Source organism: Sander lucioperca, chromosome 5, assembly GCF_008315115.2.
Source record: "Sander lucioperca isolate FBNREF2018 chromosome 5, SLUC_FBN_1.2, whole genome shotgun sequence".
Classification (NCBI taxonomy): domain Eukaryota; kingdom Metazoa; phylum Chordata; class Actinopteri; order Perciformes; family Percidae; genus Sander; species Sander lucioperca.
The window spans coordinates 8,447,116-8,467,687 of NC_050177.1; the positions used below are offsets into that span (position 1 = coordinate 8,447,116).

The following is a 20,572-nucleotide window of genomic DNA, read 5'->3' on the forward strand; positions in this document are numbered from 1 at the left end:
GGCTAAACGATATGAGGAAAATATGCAACATGCCCTAACGTTATTGAATATCGCGATAATGATAAAAATTACTTGCGATAAATTAACGTTAAAATTTACTCTTTCTGCCTTTCTGCTGCTTAGTATTCTACTAAAATACAACAAATTGCTCTTTGAATTTAAAGTGCTCATATTATGCTAATTTTCAGGTTCATAATTGTATTTAGAGGTTATATCAGAATAGGTTTACATGGTTTAATTTTCAAAAAACACCATATTTTTGTTGTACTGCACATTGCTGCAGCTCCTCTTTTCACCCTGTGCGTTGAGCTCTCTGTTTTAGCTACAGAGTGAGGCATCTCACTTCTGTTCCATCTTTGTTGGGAGTCGCACATGCGCAGTACTTGGTCAGCACTACAAGCCAGTCAGAAGCAGAGTATGAGGGCGTGCCATGCTAGCAGCTAGGCGAGCATTATAACGTGTGTTACAAAGTGACGCACGTTGGTCACGGAGGTAAAGGCTGGACTACAATAGAGCTGTTTGGAGCAGATGGTGAACAGTGTTTTCTGTTGGAGATGGTAAGTCTCTTTGGGGTGGACTTTGGGCTTTTTCACTTTGTAAACCTATAACATGCACAAAAAAGATGTATAGCAAAATAAAGGGAAAAAGCATAATATAAGCACTTTAAAACAAATTACAGGAAAGTGTAGCCATGATGTGATTTGTCAATTAAATCAGTTTTTTTTTTTGCCAAGTGTTAACAGTTCAGCAGATGAAATACCCATAATACTGTACTATGATCCATACAGAAAGTGACATGTTATTATAAATCTCAACACTGTTTCCTCCTAACTCCTGTTGAAGCAGCTGGTGTGGGTGCGCTGTAAAAAAAAATACACCGTTGTTTGGGGAAACAAAATGTAATTGGGATTTTATCTACCTGGGCGGGTCTCAATTTACCTGGGTGGTGCACCCAAGTAGAACCTATGTATGGGAAACACTGAGATTAAATAAAAAATAGATGGATATACCAATGGATGCAAGAAAGAAAATCTTTATAATATTATAATGGTAAAGAGATGCTACTACAACTACTAATACTACAGTACTACTTAAAGGGACACTCCACAAATTCTAAACATGAAAGGTAGTATAGCTACTGTATGAGGAGTATTAATCAGCCATTTAAAACAGTTGTATTTCTTCTGCAGCTCTGGAGCAGATTTTGTCAAGTCAGAACATAACTACTAAAAAAATAACTCAAAAACAACCCTGATGACATCACTATGAAAAATCAGGGTTGTTTTTGAGCTGAGCTTGACACAAACAGAAACAAACAAGGGGCATGGAAGAAAGATGTGGTTGTTTACTGGTCATGAAAGGTGTAATGAAAATATCAGAGTTGCATTATGGAAATGTAGGTTACAGTTGTTTTTAGAGCTACAAGGGACTACAACTCAGGATCTCCTTTCATGCAATGATTTTAACAATTACTGTCTCGTATGATTCCCCTAATGTTAGGGAAAAGCAATTCTAAATGGCTGGAGTACCCCTTTAATATTAACTCTATTATTATTCAGTATGTAAAAGGGTGTGTGTATTCAACCAAAATGATTAATAGTAATACAATATTTTATTTTATTTTTTTTTAATGATCAGCAATGTAAGTGAGGTCAAATCATGTCCTCGTTTACAAATGAAGACCAAGACTTCTGAGTTGTAATTAAAAACCTTGCAGCTACAGTTGGTAGCTGCAAATGAGAGAGGGATTTACATGGTGTCATACTATCCTGACACACTCCTCTCTGCACAGCAGATGTGTGTTTTGATAGGAGTCCTTAATCTGCTGTACATTAATTCACTGTGTCGGAGGCTTACCTAATGCCTGACTGCACTCACTCAGTGCCTAATGGAGGAACTTATTTACACCATCAGGCATTGCTTGTTGATTTAAAAAACTATTAAGAATGCCATACAGAAATGAGCACCATTTCAAAATGCCATACAGAAAAGAGCACCATTTCAAAAATAAATTAGCATAAAACAAAATGCCTTTTGTTAGAGAAGAATTAGATGGAAAGTGAACTTACGGAATGGGCCAACTGGAATGATGATAGGGTTTGAAACATGATGGAGAGAGATGGAAAATTAATGAGATGGATAAAATGCTCAGCTACAAAACAAAACCTAGCATGGGAAAGAGCCAAAAGAAACAAAAAAAAAACCCAGAGTGAATGGAAAACTGCTCGGTTTGGATTTCATTTACACCGATAAAAGCATTAGTGGATGAAGTCGTCTGAGACTATTTAAACCAAGACACACGGAGAGCGAGGAGACGAGAGGGAGGGAGTCATGTCTTATTAATACTGGGACTCCTCTGACACTGAGTTAAAGCACACATCTACCAAACATCTGTCAAATGGCGTAATCCATACGGTTTAGCATAAGCTCTTGGCAGCACCGCTGGAAGATACACTGATACAAACACAGAGCATTGGACAGAGAATGGGAACCGGTTTTTGCATGATTCTATTGCCCTGTGCCTGTATACATGAACATGAGCTTTTGTATGCATGCCTAAGTCTTAAGTGTGCGCATATACAATATGCATGATGTGTTTCTTACCGTGGACCTGCAACATGGCTGAGGCCTCAGTCTTGCCCACACTGTTCTCAGATGTGCATGTGTACGTCCCTTCATCCTGCTCTTTCACACGGAACAAATGGAGGCTGTTGCCGTTTCGGATTTCAAACCTAGGAGTGAGAAAAAGAGGTAATGTAAGATCTAACAGAGAAGCATAGCCAAAAGAAAATTAGCATACTAATTTACACAAAGCGAAGAAAATCTGCCAGCAGAACGAGATAAGGTCATTTCTTTCTTGTCAATCAACCTGTTGCAAGGATTTTCTTTTTTTCAAATCGAGTAACATCTTGAAACGACTGGAACAATGTGCCTTATCTGCCTCAGATATTGTCACTAGTTCCTGGAAAAGTCTTGGAACAGTTGAAAATCAATTGGAAACAAGTAAGATCCCATTAAGGATTAATTAAAGGATTTTTCACGTTATTCTGGGGAAACAGCATTTTTTTTTGCAGTGGATTTAATATGAAGTTGAGATGGATTTGCAGAGCACAATTACTGAAAATGCCAAATGCAACAACAATACAGAAAGCTAATTCAGCTGTCTTTGACTATGCAAAGGGATACAATGAATCAAACCAGTATAATTCACTTAATTTCAGACTCATACCCATAAAAGCAAAAGATAGAAGAAATAAAAGATAACAAGGAATAGATGAAAGACAGACAAAAATATAGCTCTTCACAAACTATCATTTCATAGTTGTCATCACAATTACCTGTTTTTAAAGTGGACAAAAGGACTCGTGTCTGTATGAATAAATATGAAGCTGAAGCCAGAAGGCAGTTAGCTAAGCTTACGATAGAGCCTGAAAACAGCAAGCATTGCTCTGTCCAAAGGTAACAAAGTCTGCCAGCTACCTTTTTGTATCTCGCTGATTAACTAGCTTATTAGCTGTTTCCCCTTGTTTTCAGTCTTTATGCTAAGCTAACACACTGCTATCTGTAGCTTCATATTTACTGTACAGACATTAGAGAGGTATCAATCTTGTCATCTAACTGTCAGCACGAAAGCTATTCCCTAAAATGTTGAACTATTCTTTTAAAATGTACTTTTTGGTTTACCTGCTTTACATTTGTTAACTCATTAGTTTTTAGGCATTAAATTCGATTTCAATGCCAGCACCAGACAATTTATTCAAGAGCTGTTGTAGAGCATGCAGCGCTGCAGGCAGGAAACATAACAAAATCATCTGCATACATTTATTAAATAAATCAAGTAGAGGATACCTATAATTTATAATCTCAGCTCAACATAGTGTTGGCTGTATAAGTGATTAGCTCTATAGCCTTTCATTATTTTTTAAAGTGCCCATATTATGAAAAAATCACTTTTTCTGGGATTTGGGGTGTTATGTTGTGTCTCTGGTGCTTCCACACACATACAAACTTTGAAAAAAATCCACCCATGCTGTTTAGAGTGAGATACGGTTTCTGAATGTGTCCTGGCTTCAGTCTCTGGGTGAGCTGTTCAAAATCGGCACGGCTTGTGACGTCACAAGCCGAAACGAGCAGGCTAACCGCAACCATTAGCTCGTAGCGTTAGCATGCTAACGCTATGGCTAACGCTAGCATGCTAACGCTAGCATGCTACCTCGTTCTCAATAGCAAAGCACTGCTACAACACACACAAGTTCACCATAATCTACAAAAGAACTACTTACATGTGCGCCCTCATTTAGAAGTCTATCAGCTAATCCTGCCTTGTAACTGACCAAAGTTGTAGAAACAGCCTCTTTTACTGTCTATGGAGCTAGCTAGCTGACATGATCTACATCTGAGCTACTGGGCATGTGCAGTGCAATCAAAGATAGTACAGAAGAAGAAGAAGAAAAGAGGTCTCACTCTGTAGCTAAAACAGAGACCAGCTGAAAAGAGGATCTGCAGCAGTGAGAGAGAGCACTGCAGTACAACACAAATATGGTGTTTTTTGAAAATTAAACCATGTAAACCTATTCTGGTACAACCTTAAAATACAATTATGAACCTGAAAATGAGCATAATATGGCTGCTTTAAGCATTTTATATTATATGTAGTGTATAATGTAGGTCATTATATATATATATTTATTTTATATTCAAGTTTTAGAGTATGTTGGAAAGTGAAAAAAATGTAATTATTTAATAGGCTTAGCTAAATATACAGTACATTATATTGAGTTTAGATGGAGAAAAAATTATGAAACTGGTCTCAGGAGGATTCTGCCATCTAATGAATCCTCTTTGGTCTGATCCATTTATGAGTTTATATTAGCAGACTAATAGAAAGATATGAATTAACAATTACTCCACATACGTTTTCTAGGTCACATGTTAATTATCCAATGCATGACTCGTCTCTGGTAAAGCTGTATTTCTTATTCAGCCTCATAAAACGTATATGTGCAGCACCAGTCTCTCTATTGGTCTGTGCTCATGTCCGTCACACTCACCTCCCGCGGGGAAGCTCCCCTTCCTCTCGCCGCCATCGGACAGTGGGAGGGGGATCTCCATGGACCTCACACAGGAAGTCGACAGTCTCTTCCTCCATGACCACCTGGTTCACCGGCCTCCGTACCAACACAGGGCGCTCTGCAGGAAGACAGAAGATATCAAACATGTCCAGCTCATGTTCCTTAAAAGACCTAATACTGCTGCACAGACATTTACTCACCGTACACCACCAGCTCTGCAGGATCGCTGTCCCTCTCTCCAACCATATTAGTGCCCACACAAACATACATGCCAGCGTCGCTCTTCATGGTGTGAGAGATCATCAGTTTGCCCCCATGCATCTGAAAAACGGTACAGTGATAGTTGAAGAGATTAGTCTTCACGGTGTCCTGATATGAGTGAAGACAACAGATAGACATGAAATAATCAGTCCTTTTTTTAGCCACATTCTCGACTGTATTTCTATGTATGTTATGCTTTTGTTTTATTATGATTTACTATGGTTTATTGTGCTTTTTATGATTATTGGGTTTTAATGTATTTATTCTTTTGGCCTGTGAAGCACTTTGTGACTGTCTGTGATAAGTGCTAGATAAATAAACTTTACTTATTTACACTACTCATCGTTATCATCACAGCCTTTAAAGCTTTAGTGCGTATATTTTTGATATTAATGAACGTCCGTTACATTCAAGCCATCGCCAAATGAGTTGCTACAAAGCTAATTAAGACTATCAGCTCCACACAACTCTCTCTGTATTTCTCAGTATGACTATGTTCAGAAGATTGTGGCGCCGGCGACTTTGCCGCGCAGAAGCTTGAGTGAAGATAATGACCTCTTCTGAAGAGACCATGTTTTTTTAATCCTCCGTGTCCTCCTTGGCTACTAGCAACTGTGTGGAGGAGGGGTGGGGGTGCGTGCGCGATCACGGAAGGCTTGTGTCATGTGGACGTGCCGACAGTTTTGTTGTCATTACTTAGAATTCCTCATGGGGGAGACAGAAACTACGCACTTTAGCTTTAATGGAAAAATAATCCACATTTGGTTATAAATCATTAATCCTTTATACTCAAAGTACTATATGAGTCATTTTGGTATACTTCTGTATAGTGGTCTAATGTAACTAAATATATTTACTCTAGTATTGTACTTAATTACTAAAGTAAAGTACAAGTCCCCCAAATGTATATCTATTTTATGTTACGTTATATTTTTACTCCACTACAATTCTGAGAGAAATAATGTACTTTTGGCTCTACTCCATTTATTTTTATAAATATTTTTCTAAGTTATTTTGAAGATTAAGATTTTACATACAAAACATATGAGGAAAATGCTACTTACACTTTAATGTATCAGTAATAATAACCCAATAATATAATATTTGTCTGTCACTGGGGCCAATTGTCTTTTACGTTAGATTCTTGCATTTTGTCAATAATACATACGCACTTTCACTTAAGTAACATTTCCAGTGCAGGACTTTGGCTTCTATTTGTGTATTTTTATAGTGCGTCACAGTATTGTTTTACTTAAGTAAAGGGTATGATTACTTCCTCCACCGCAGCTTATATTATCTAACTGCTTGTGATTTCCTACATTTTGAGAAAAAAATTACTTTTAAAAACAACTAGAGATTGTGTCCAGCTGTTGATTTTACACGAGAGAGGAGAGAACAAAAGTGACAGCAAAATCCAAGACATTTTCCGGTCCATAGAAAACCAAGGCATTGAATTATGGTCTATTGAAACTATTGCCAATGTAAATAAGCGACTCTGCCTTTCTCCAGGACAGCTGAATGATGGTAATAAATGGGTTTATAAAGAAGCTCTAAAGAAAGAATTAATCAATTAATTTTAGCTATTGTTTGGCCATTTACACTCCTGATCTCCCCCTTAAAAGATAAGGATGGTGATATTCTATATTTTTTTGTTATTGTCAAAAAAGACAGAAACCAAAAATGCATCAGGATGTCTCTTAATACTTTCTGACTTGCCTATCCTGTCTATGGCTCTGAGCAACAAGGCCATTTGTTCCTACTGAAGACATCGAAGGTAAATCTAACGTGACATACTTTCATTAAAAAAAAAAAAAAAGGCTGAATAATTTCCTAAAACAGCTGGGCACTGTAGTTTACTTTAACAGGAGTAAATAATGAATTTGTTTGGGGCCTATTTTCAGTTTCAGATTCACACATTTGCTCTAGTGAGAATTTATGGCATTAATTCTTTTCTTTTGCAGATTTTCTGGAAATGTGGTTAAAATTTGCACCAAATTTGGATTGAAACTTGACTGATGCTTGGCTGCACAACATGGAGAGTTGAATACGTTAAATAGCTGTGTTTGTTTATCCTATTTAATTTGAAATGAGAGCTTGACTCAGTCTTTGTTCAGTGTTTATGTTGAACTCACAGACATGCGTTCATCCTTGGCGCTGACTCGGACGTTGTTGCGTTTCCAGGACACGGTGGGCTCAGGGTGACCACGTGGAGGCACACACTCTAACACTGCAGGCTCACCAGCAGCCACCACCACATCGCTCGGGGCCTGCCGGAAATCATCTCTCAGGACTAAAAAGAAAACGTGAAATCTAATTAGCTTCAGGAGCTCTGTCTGTCTGATGTACTCAAAACAAGGACTGTAAATCTGACCCACAGATCGGTGAGCAGCAACATAGACACATGACCACTGTCCTCAAATCTTGGAAATCATTAAGACTTGTTTTCTTGAGTGGACCATATCTTCTTGTAGAGGGTTGGCGGCAAACAAACTCATTGAGAGAAAGTTGATTAGCATGTGCATGACTGCTCAAATCCCTGGCAACGTCCTTGTTAGACTGCGCTCCATTTTAATGTTTTCCCAGGCCTGCGTCCTACTCTGCTGTCTCTCCTGTCAGAGCAGATGAATAATGCACATCTCTCAGTCCAACATGGAGTAAACAAATAACAGCGCATTCATAATTTAGCCCATGTGTGAGGGAGAAAAAAAGGCCCCTGCGTTATTGAAGGGATTGTGTGTCTGATTCCAAAAGCTATCTTACGAATCTGAAAAACTCAGACTCAAATAAAATCAACCCTGAACTGAATATCTATCCTCATATCACCCCTGAAGTTTGCACTTACGCCACCCTGTGGATGACAACAGGATGAGACGACTTTGACACGGAGACCTTTTGATATCGTCTAATCTTTGTCTGTGATTGACAGATGAAAGCCTCCGTGTGAACTGTGAACTGGAGCCTGCTCATGAGACCTCCTGTACAATGGAAATTCATACTCGAATGCTGACAGGCTCACATTTTCAAACACACACAAACGGCTTCACTCTTCATGTTAGACCACATCCCGTATCTACAGCCGACAGGCTTTTTTCTCAACCAAAGCGTATTACTCCTGCATAATCAATCAATACAATCTCTTTTTACACTTAATGAATGTTTTAGCAATCTTTCACAGATACACAGATGAGAGATCATCTGCTTTCAAGTCAATCTGCAATCCATGGCAACATATTAAACATTAACAAACTCAATCATCAATTGATCAATCACTAAAGCCCCACCCCCGAAAAGCAATTACCAATCATAGCTTGGCAACAGTAATTGGGCATGGCAGACCTCAATTCAGGAGTTTGGAGGTCACCCCCGCTGCTCCAATTCTCCGGCCAATCTTCTGCTCCATTTTCCTCTCACTCGCAAACAAGACCCTGAGACACTTGAACTCCTTCACTTGGGGTAAAGACTTATTCCCCACCCAGAGTAGGCACTCCATCGGTTGCCTGCTGAGAACCATGGCCTCAGATTTAGAGGTGCTGATCCTCATCCCAGTCGTGTCACACTCGGCCGTGTTGTTAGTTAACTACATTATTTTGTGCGGTTACGGGCTACATTCTGAAAAGTAGGAGCTAAGATGCTACAATATCAGAGTTGAGAGTAACGATGGATGCCCTGCTACGCCCTGCACTGCTACTACTATTATTTCTAGTCGTAGTTCTATTATCTTTGTTACTATAATTGCCACTGTTCATCATACCAACTGCTATAATTATTATGAATCATATTTCTGTACATCTGTATCAGTGTCTCTGTGTCCCAACCGGCAGCGACAGATGGCCGCCCACCAAGAGCCTGGTTCAGCCTGAGGTTTCTGCCCGTTTAAAGGAAGTTTTTCCTCGCCACTGTCGCACCAAATGCTACCTCTTGGGGGGAATTGTTAGGTCTTTGTAAATTATAGAGTGTGGTCTAGACCTACTCTATCTGTGAAGTGTCCTGAGATAACTACTGTTATGATTCAACACTATAGATAAATTTGAATTGAATGATAGCAGCTCTGTCTTGCACCTAATTTGGTTTGGGGAAATTTACACTAAAGCCAAATTTGTGTTAGATGTAGTGTAATGTTTTCTCTTGTAAAAGTCTGACCATTGAGTTGCTTGTCCAAGTATGTCTTTCGAAAAACAATCCAGGAAGAAAACACATACTATGTCATGATACAGTGGCTTAATCATGAACATTTTCAGTATTAAGAAATGTGGAAACTTTCTGTAAACAAGTCAAAATACAGTTTAAAGGTAAAATTGTATGCACCACTTCTTGCTTTTCAATTTATTTTTTTATCACACACCTGTCTTATCTGTACCTAGCTAACAATACCAGTGTGTGAAACGGCAGCTAGTAGTAACGATGCCAACCAAGACTACGCCCAAGTTAGCTCAGGTTAGTTTGTGGGAAATGAACTCCAGAGTCCAGAAGGGGTTGAAACCTCCCTTACACAAGTAATGTAGCATTTATATAAAAAATAATAATAATAATGTTAGCATAAACTGTATGAAATTCTTACTGTTTGTCTACTGCACAACATCTACCTTCCTTTCTATGCATACCTTATGGGCATACCAACTGCAAAATGCTTGCCTGAATAGATCACATTTTAATTACATTTTTAATTATAATGCAGTAATAGAGGGCTGACAATCTCTTCCCTAAAATACACAATGCTGTTTCTTTATTTCCGTTTCTATTTCGATCATCAAATGGTGAGTGTGCTGACTGCATAGCACACACAGTCTTTTAGCATTTAATCAAGTATGCAACCACCAAGTGCGCATTTTATAGATTTTCATGGTTCTCGTTTATCAGCAGGAACATTAAAAAGTCAGCTGGAGACAAAGTTTTACGCCAAGATGCGAAGTTAGCATTATCGTGCTACCTACGGATACAGTTTTGCTAATGACAGCTATTTTAGCCAGCAAAATCCACAGCAATTTGCTAGAAATGAGAAGTTCTGTTTATTTCTGTTCTATTTTTTTGTTTTCTTTATTATTTAAAAAAAACATGACACTGAATTTCAAGTGGTAAATCATTGTAACCTACATGTTCGCCATACTAGGACAAGCTTGACAGGTGTGTAGCAAGAGGAATAAGCGAACCATCAATTGGTGTAATCTCAGTTAGTCTTCACTCATTAGGATTTACTGACATTACAGTAATCCACCTTAAATCAACTAAACTAAGCACTTAGTTCATTCAAAGCCAATTACTCTGAGTACATAATTCAATCTATGCCACATGAATTATCCATCAGTACACCTGACAGGTATGTGTCAACATGGCAGCCTTGTCCTTTAATACAGCATTAATATTTAGACCTACTGGGTTGGAATAAAATCTCATCTGAAATGACTTTATCACAGTTCAAAACTTCACACTTCACTCTAAGTTTGATGCTCATAATTGTGTGGGTAAACCCCTATGAATAAACCAAAACTATGTAAAGCGGCTGATCATTTTCTCTCAGATCTGAAGTAGACATCAGTCAATCCGTGCATTATGCGCCCTGTCTTCAACTTACTCCGTGATATCAATCTTACATACCTGCCTTCTAAAACTGAACTTTATTTAAATTAAGTGGAAGTTTACTCTCTTCTCTTCTCTTTAGCTTTTTAGATACAATCAAATTGATGGGTATAAAAAGACATGCCATGCGTAATGACGCACAATGGCTGGCTTTGCACTGTTGAAAGATGTGGCAAATGGAGACAAAAGCAAGAGTTGGATGGCGAATGAGGACAAGTGGCCTCAGAGCCGGTTCCGACTTCCTCGAGCTGTCCTGTTGGATCTCTGTGCTGTTTTGGGCCCAGCGTTACAGAGGAGCACTCGGAGAAACCATGCCGTGACAGTCCCACTTCAATAGGGGTCAGCTCCGGTGTCCCGTGGCAAATACACTTTATCTGTGTTTTTTTGCATCACCTTTAAAGTGCCCATATTATGAAAAAATCACTTTTTCTGGGATTTGGGGTGTTATGTTGTGTCTCTGGTGCTTCCACACACATACAAACTTTGAAAAAAATCCACCCATGCTGTTTAGAGTGAGATACGGTTTCTGAATGTGTCCTGCCTTCAGTCTCTGGGTGAGCTGTTCAAAATCAGCACGGCTTATGACGTCACAAGCCGAAACAAGCAGGCTAACCGCAACCATTAGCTCGTAGCGTTAGCATGCTAATGCTAATGCTAACGCTAGCACGCTACCTCGTCCTCAATGGCAAAGCACTGCTACACCACACACAAGTTCACCATAATCTACAAAAGAACTACTTACATGTGCGCCCTCATTTAGAAGTCTCCCAGCTAATCCTGCCTTGTAACTGACCAAAGTTGTAGAAACAGCCTTTCTTTTACTGTCTATGGAGCTAGCTAGCTGACATGATCTACATCTGAGCTACTGGGCATGTGCAGTGCAATCAAAGATAGTACAGAAGAAGAAGAAGAAAAGAGGTCTCACTCTGTAACTAAAACAGAGACCAGCTGAAAAGAGGATCTGCAGCAGTGAGAGAGAGCGGTGCAGTACAACAAAAAGATGGTGTTTTTTGAAAATTAAACCATGTAAACCTATTCTGGTACAACCTTAAAATACAATTATGAACCTGAAAATGAGCATAATATGGCTGCTTTAATATCGGACCAGTTCTTTTTAATTTCGGCACGGTCCGACCTCTGAGACTGTGGCATTAGCTGCGTCTGCAACATGTTGTCACTCTACAGCTTTTTTTTTTTTCGCATTAGTAATGTCCACACTGTGCCCTCCAAACATTGTTTCCTCTTTTCCACCTCTCTAACAAGAACTAGTGAAAGTCCTTTGTTTTGTTTTTCTCTCTGTGCGTGTCGGTATGAATAAATATTAATTTGGGGCATTTCACTGACTATTTAAGGGCAACTACGGGCGTGACATGAAGCTGCCAAAGCTGCGTCACAATTAGGGAAACCGGTGTAGGACTTGTGTGCGCACGGTTTTATAAATCAGAATATTTCTGTGCGTACTCACGTCCTATATTTCGTCCGTATGCCACTTCTGGCACAAATTTGCCACACAGTTTTATATATGAGGCCCCAGGAGATTAGCTGAACACTGAGGAGGATTTTTCCTGACCAGGGAGCTTGTAGAAGACATTTGTAGTGTGGACATCTGCCACAGAGAAGTAAAACACCCCAAAGACCTTCACAAACCAGGACAATTAAGGAGCCTTTGCAGGAGCTATAGCAAGAGCAGGGGTGGACTATAACCGGGAAAGGCACTCACTCTCCTCCCAAAGGTCTTTTCACCAAAAAACCAGACTCTGTTCACATGGCTGCCTGAGCAGAGCTGAGGGGCTAATTGAAAGCACTGCATTATTTTTAGACCTCCGTCTGTAAGGCCTGGTTAGATGTGTACACAGAAACCTTTGTTTCACTGCCATGGTGACTGAAGTGAAAAAGTTATGGGCATAGAGATAATCCCTGAACTGTACACACATGCACGCACACACCTTCCTTTAGCATTTGAAACCCCAAGTCCCCGGGCACAGACTTGCAGAAAGTGGGACATTTCAGGGTTTGAAACCCATGCTAGAGACCAGAATATGTTCCTGACCTCACTACCCCCAAACACTGTGCAACATGAGCTCCAAAATTTTCTTTGAAGCTGTGTTCAAGTTAATGTGATCCTTCATTGCTCCGACTTAAAAGCCTGACACGCCAAACAGAGTTCCTCACGGATGTTTAAGTATGTGATGATCCAACCACAGAATCGACCAATCTCCTCAGAAACACAAAGCGAACCCTCCCTCTGTCTCCTGAGGGGCTACTGTCCCTAACTTAACTTAACAAGTTAATATGAATAGGTCTGAAAAATAATCTCCTAAACCAGGCCCTGCACTCTCACTTCGGTCCGTCCGTCCACGCTGGGCTCAGACAGGGAGCGTGGTTACCGCAGGGCAGCTGAGGTTTGACCCAGCCTCTGTGGAGACAAATCCTCATGTACCCCAAGGCACTTCCTGTGAGCTTAAATAATGGCAAAGCAGGGCTCAATGGCTTTCAGCGGTTTCATCATTATTTCTGTGGGCGCTATATCCGAGAGCGCCCATTCATTTTCATGACTTTAATATTTCAGGGATATACAGATTAGGAGATTTAATCTCCACGAGAATATTCATCACTTGATTTTTAAGTGACATTTATCTCTATAATGTAGTGTTTAGCACAGAGGAGCTCTAGGACGGCAGAAAGGCCATCTGTTGGTGTTTTTGGAAAAATGAACAGAGTGAGGAAGAGATATTAATCACAAGAAAACTGTGCATGGCATTCACACTTTGTATTGTATGCACAGGGCTGATTAATGTATACTGTATATTTGTAAATCGATTGCGACTTGGGTCTAAAATCAAGCAGCCACAGGGAAAATTACGTAACAGTTCACAGACTATTTACATACCCAGCACGAAAGCAACATGATGGGTGAGTGTGACAGACGGGACAGAAAAAAAAAAAGGTTTTTGTACTGAACGCGAGGTGACAGTGAGTGTGGGAAGCAGGCAGAGCAGACAGCGTGGGCCGGCCAGATGTGTGAATGGCTACCAGGCTCTGTGTTTTCACGGCTGACAGGTAGGAGGGTGGACTGAGAGGTTAAAGGAAAGCGGAAGTGCACATTATTCAGAGCCTGAGACGACCCGCTTCCTGGCTCCTATTGTTCTTTTATTTCGGAGTGCAATAAACCCGTTAGGGAGGTAGTCTAATCCTATTGCCATGATACTGCCCTGTCACAGCTAATGGAGGCTTTTTCCTACAGAGAAGAGAGATTGCTTTAATCCATCCATTGTCTGATTGTGTTGATGGAGGATGAGAAGAGACTCCAGGGCAAGTAGTCTTTATGAAAAACGCATGACTATAAATTCCTCCACTTTCCAAAAATGTGATGATGGTTCAATTACAAACAAACGTTGCATACAGACAACACATTTTGCATTGTTAGTGAGGCTTGGCAGTGCTCATATAAACCATAGCAGTGGTTATTTGCACACTTTCAGTCAAACTGGCGATTTTCTTGCATCCAAGTTGCAGATGAATTCTAAACTACACATATAAACCGTATTTATCAGGGATGATATGTACAGTAGTGAACCAGTGAAAAGAGAACGTAAAGTAGAAGAAGCCAAGAAACAAGCTGCAACCAGAACTTTGATTCCTCCATAATCCCTCATCAGGAGTAAGAGGAACATCTGGCTCTAAAGCTTTTTAAGCAAGTTTTATTTTTTATTTGTCCTACTTTATTCTAATCCTGCCGCACCATGTGGCCGTCTCCTCCCTGAGACAGACGCACACATTCATGATTTTGAACACAACTACTGTTTTCTAGTTATATTTTAAATAAAAAAAAAACACAGTTTGGAAGAATGGAGTAATGGATTTCAGTCCACTCCCACTGTCTCATTATTCAGTTTTTTTCTTTTTTTCAGCAGCCAGGCAAGTCAGCCGCTCACTGGCAGCTTACAGTAAAAATGGGAATAAAAAAAGACAGAATAATGACTGCACAGAAAAATAAATCTAAGTTCTTGAATCCTTTTAATGTTTTGACACAAACCTCCATGACTCAGCGGTGAAGTCAGCATTTGTTCCAGCTTTATTTTCTTCTATTTATTGAGATACAAATCCACATTACTCCCCAGCTACTAGCCCATGAAACCTTCTGGTTAATCTTTTCACTGAAGTGGTGTCTGCGAGAGTTAGCTGTATGGGAAATAAATGATCTGGTAAACAAAACCTGTCGCACCTTAAATGGGATAATGGGATCAGACCTCTGCCTTCTCCTGCAGAGAGATGGTAGGACGACATGAACAAATGGGCAAAATTGCGTTAAAGCTAAAATGTTTCACAGTTGACGGATGAGTTTTACTGTTCGCGTCTGCTCCAGCATTAAAGCTAAGCTAAATTTCAGAATTGATCAAGAAAAAATGGCAAACATCTACTGGGTCAGCTGCTGAAATATGAGGATATGCAGCCATTTGAATATGCACACTCGGATGATCAAGCTTACATCAACCAAAAAGCGATTGTTTGTTTAAAAAATCCAGTTTCCAATCAATCGGTCACCAAAAGACAAATCCAAAAGATCTGACTTGGGTCTTTGTCTTTTAGATATGTAGGTACTGCTCCCATCAGGTAGATGTTACAGGGGTCCAATTGAATACAGGAGAATATGCCTGAATAAAAACTTTCATCCCTCTATTAGTACATCTCCTAAGATCAGGACATAAGGAGGGTGCATGTATGTGAATTCACTTTATGTCTGCACTTGACTGTATTACACTACGTCTGTGTATGTATTATGTGGCAAATTTCCCGAGGGACAAATAAAGTAATCTTGATCTTGAAGGTTGCACCCCATCTCCTTTAACAAAACATGCCCGGTAGTATTTATTTTGTGTGGAAGTACTGATAAGCCTCAGAACTTTTTAGATTGTTTATTGCTTCACAGTCTGTGGCAACAGAGTCGATATGATCACGTTAATCTTTAGATGTCATATTATCAGATATCAGATTTAGATGTCATAGTTTGTGTTCCCACATCATTCAAAAAGCTTCAAAAAGGAAGACACCTGTAGCACACAGCTAAAGCTGGAATTATGCTTCCCTGGGCTGCATGTAAGCAAACATACATTGGTGTGTGTGTTTCTTTGGGGGTAGATAGTACATGTCTACTAGCGGTGTGACGTATAGTAAACTACAATGTTAAAAAAAAGAAACGTAGAAGAAATCAGGAAATTGAAGTCCGTTTTATCGGCAAAGATATTAACTTCCTTCAAGGAATTTTTTTTTCGATGCTCTGCTCGACGATCACCTTTGGCTGTCCTATGCTGAAATGTACGCCCAAATCCTGCAAGAATACATACAGAAAACATATCAACATGATGTTGGATCAAACAATCAGCTTGCTTGACATGCAGGTCCGCCCTAGACGTTGTTGAGATTTGGTAGGTGGGCGCATTGGCTCCTCTGCAAGCCTTGAGATCTACGATTACCCATAACACCCTTTTCTGCGTAGCTTCACAAAGACGTGCATCTCAGCAGAAGCAAATCCAGCTAGTAGATGCCAGTTCAGAGAAAAACTCTTATCCTGGGGCTGAGGCAAACATAGCTAGAGTGAGTGAATTGCAAATATGTGAGTGCACTGCAGAGATAAGTCTTAGTCATGCAGCACAATGCATTATTATATCATCGACGTTTAATTTCCGGGATTGTTCAGGTGCTGCCGAAAATTGTCCCAAATTTCCGGCCGGATGTCCGTCACCTTCCGCTTTCTTTGTGTTGGCATTTTAAACTCCGGTGGATTTCTGAGGACTATGGTTAACTGCTCCTCAGATCTCTGCAGGGTAAATCCAGACAGCTAGCTAGACTATCTGTCCAATCTGAGTTTTCTGTTGCACAACTAAAACAACCTTTGAAAGTACACGTTCCACCAAAACAAGTTCCTTCCCAATGCTATTTTGCAGCGGCACCATTGCTCCATCCAGTGCTTAGCGCCGCCCAAGATGATTGTGACTGGTTTAAAGAAATGCCAATGAACCAGAACACGTTTTTCTCCCATCCTGGAATTTTGTGTGGACTAGCCAGACCTTCCTCAGCAGCGCTGTGGAGGAAGGTCTGGCAATGCAAGACTATTGTGTAATTAACGTGGTTAAAACCAGGTTAATGCCAGCACTCCTGCTCCTGACTCGGACTCGTACTAACAGCCGAACAGATGCATCAGTATTAATTACTGTTCAGTGGGAGTTTTAAGCTCTTCCTCTTCCCACCTGTTGTCCGGCAGACGGCTGCCTCACACACCAACACACACATTCCTGCAGGACCACCGGCTTAAAAACTGGCCTCTCATTAACACTGCATACTCCCCCCACCTCCCTGCCAGAGCTAATTGGGTCAGTATTTACCCCACAGTCAGCACAACCTCACGCAGAGGGGGGGGGAGTCTAAGACCACCATCATGCTGTCTTAGCATATGCCCTCTCTAGCCAGAGGCAGCAAGATTAGGAGCAAAAACAGGCACTTATTAATACTGTTAGTCACTCAGTGCCTGCAGGTGAATCCTCCCTTTACCAATATGACTGTACTATAATATCCAGCTGCACAAAACGCTTAATTTCATTATCGACAATTTAAAAGAGTCCATAAGACAATATGTGCATCATATCTTCTCCCATTTGCATTAGTCGCAGCAGCTCATTGTTCCCAATATACAGCATATCTGAGTCCCTATTTTCGGATGTGATCTACAGATGAGGTCAGCCAGCCATGAGCGCTTACTGTACACCAGTCAGTAAGGAAGCCTCAATATGGTGGAAGATAAGACTGTGCCCAAATTGCTGTTTTGTGTGTTGTTGTTTTTTAACGAGGACATTTCGACCTTGCTAAAATGCAATGCTCCTTCACATAATCAACCCACTGACTAATCCATTTTCTCATGGCAAAGAGAAGCTGCAGTTCAGCCCAGGGCCGAGCCACACTGGCACAATTAGGAGGGAAGGAAGACAATGGCACGTGTCCTCGACCGAGGAGTGGAAATAATAGACACGGCTCCTAGAGGGAGCTTTTTACTTCAGTGCACTCTCACCAAGATATGAGAAAGCTCACACTCCCCTGCTGTACTCAGCAGTCAACATACAAGAAAGAAAACACGGCTATACATGCATGCTCACACGCATGATCTTGTTGGTGCACGCAGAGAGGATTCGCAGGTGATATGATGAGAATCTGGCTGCTGCAGAGAAGGTCTCCACAGGTCAGCAACAACAGTTGTGACATTTTCTCAATAAAACTGACCAGTGAGCATTTTTTTTCTGTAGCAGCAAAAACGCCAAAATGTCACTGGTTTTAGTTTCTAGAATGTGATGATTTCTGCCGCTATTTGACATATATGGCAGTTAACTGAATATGTTTGGGGTTTGGACTGTTGATCAGACAAAATAAGACATTTGAAGACATCTCGTTGGACTCTGGGAAATTATATTGGGATTTTTCACTATTTTTTGACATGTTATAGACAAAACGGCAAAGAGATTTTTCTTGAACGTTGATTGGAGAGTTTAGCTATAGCATACCTAGAGTATTACTGGGATCATGTGGATATAAAGGCCAGGCAGGAAGAAGCAACAACAACTATCGGCTTAGCATCGCTAGCGTTCGCCTTAGCTAACTCCTTCACCACTAACGGAGCGAGCTGAAAAATCAAACTTTTCCTGAACCCCGTGGGGAGGAGGGCCACAACATCATGGCCACCAACACAACTCAGCAAAGATTGTTCTTGCTCGGGCTTTAACTTCTGGATATTGATATCTGGAAGCACGTAGGAGGGCGGAGCCAGGCTAGTTGATCTCACCAGAGTTTCCTAAATATTTGGGATTTTAGAAGTGAACTGATCCAACACTTTCTCTCCTCATACTGATTCCTGTACCTCAAGTCAAACCATAAACTGATCCAATACCAGTCCATTACTAGTCTATTTACCAGTATTAACATCTGTATACCACACATTGATTAAATCATGTTTATGATTGTTACTGGTAGCATAAACACTTCATTTTTCCTATAGTCAGTATAGGCACCCATACCTATCCAGCATCTCTAATCAGTGCATTCCAAGGTTAAATGTCCTCATGATCAATACAGAATCTGAGACTAGACAACCGCCAGAATTCACAATCAACGGTGAAAACAAACTTACGTATATAGTGTAATTTCAGAACACTGGGAATTGTTGGGTCTTTGTTAATTATTGTGTGGTCTAGACCTATTCTATCTGTAAAGTGCCCTGAGAGAACTTCTGTTACAATTTGACACACAAATAAAATTGAATTGAACACTGTTTATAGCCTCTAATACCAGAACAGAGATCTTACAAGCAATTGTGAAAATAAAATTAGCCAAAATCTCAATCATTGTATTGGTATTATATCCATGTTACCTATATAGTCACATACTCACTGTAAATGTACGACTAACTTGCTAAGTCTGTAGTTAACTAGCTCAAATGCCCCAAACATTTTTAAATTCACTGTGCTGACGCCTCTCAAGCCTAAAAAAAAAATACATTATTCCCATAGCAGCCTAAAATTAGGAACAAATCCGCAGACTATTACTTATTACTAAACATATGTCCACCCACATCACCATCTTTTTAGGGGTTGCTTCTGACACTTGGGTTGTTTCGTGTCATTATTCTTCAGCACGGCCAACTCTCCAGAGGATTTCCATAAAGCTGCCAGACGGCTGCAAAAAGATCTGGGACACAACTGCACGAAGCATCTGTATACTGTACACACACATCAACACACAAAAAACATGCACACACACACAATTTTAGGACTATGGTAAATAATATAGAGCCTTACTGGCAACATCTAGTGAAGCATTTCGGCTAATGGCCTCTCCCAGGTAGTTGCGGGCCACACAGGTGTAGACACCCTCGTCTGGTTTGCTCCGGCGTCCGTGTACAATGCGTAGGAAGAAGAGGGAGCCGCTGGGCAAGAGCATGCGGTGAGATCTGGGGTCGTCTTTGTCCGTCTCCACACGCTCGCCATCCTTATACCACTCTATACTGGGAGCGGGTCTGCCCTCTGCCTTGCAGTTGAGGGTGGCAGGCTCCCCCTTGGAGACGATCAAATCCGAGGGGTCCTCCACAATCCGTGGTGCACTGTCTTCAAACCGTGCCCGCGACCCTGTGAAGTGGAGATGAGGACAGATGTTATCTATCCATCTGACTACCTAGCATGCATGGAAATGTTTAATCTCTTTGTAACAGGACAGACAGCTGCAAAGCCATTTGAAAAGCAAGGATATCTTCCTTTTAGAGGTTGCTGGACAAAAAACACTGTTTGTGTTGGATAAATGTGTGTGTAGCGAAGCAGCAAATCTCTCTTTGAAGGTTAACTCTGAATTCAAGGGAAGGCATTACATTTTCCAACAACAACCTGCGCCTTTCAGATCACTAAATTTGATATCCATTTGTTATTGCTATATTCTGCAAATAGCAAAACACAGAAGCCCCATATTGCCCTAAGAGAACATATATATAGCCTATATCCAGCAAAGTATTTTCATAGCAGACACCGCCTGTACAGAGGATTCAATCAGCCATGTGATATGGTAATGGCCAATTTCTGTCTCAACCAGGATTGTTGCAGAGATAGAGATGATAGTTGGTGAACAGCTGAGAA

At 40.5% G+C, this 20,572-nt stretch overlaps 1 protein-coding gene across 4 annotated transcripts in view; it reads right to left on the reverse strand.

Moving 5' to 3' along the window:
* Positions 1-20,572, reverse strand: part of zgc:77784 (uncharacterized protein LOC402947 homolog) — a 73,408-nt gene that overhangs the window by 39,360 nt on the left and 13,476 nt on the right. For 3 of the 4 annotated variants that reach the window (XM_031296406.2, XM_031296408.2, XM_031296405.2), the window contains exons 2-7: positions 19,748-20,074; positions 7,466-7,623; positions 5,273-5,393; positions 5,052-5,190; positions 2,605-2,732; positions 2,070-2,081 (exon numbers count right to left, since the gene is read on the reverse strand). In XM_031296406.2, coding sequence (XP_031152266.1) covers positions 2,070-2,081; positions 2,605-2,732; positions 5,052-5,190; positions 5,273-5,393; positions 7,466-7,623; positions 19,748-20,074 — 885 coding nt within the window. The remainder of the gene's footprint in view (positions 1-2,069; positions 2,082-2,604; positions 2,733-5,051; positions 5,191-5,272; positions 5,394-7,465; positions 7,624-19,747; positions 20,075-20,572) is intronic. The other variant, XM_031296407.2, reaches the window with a different exon arrangement.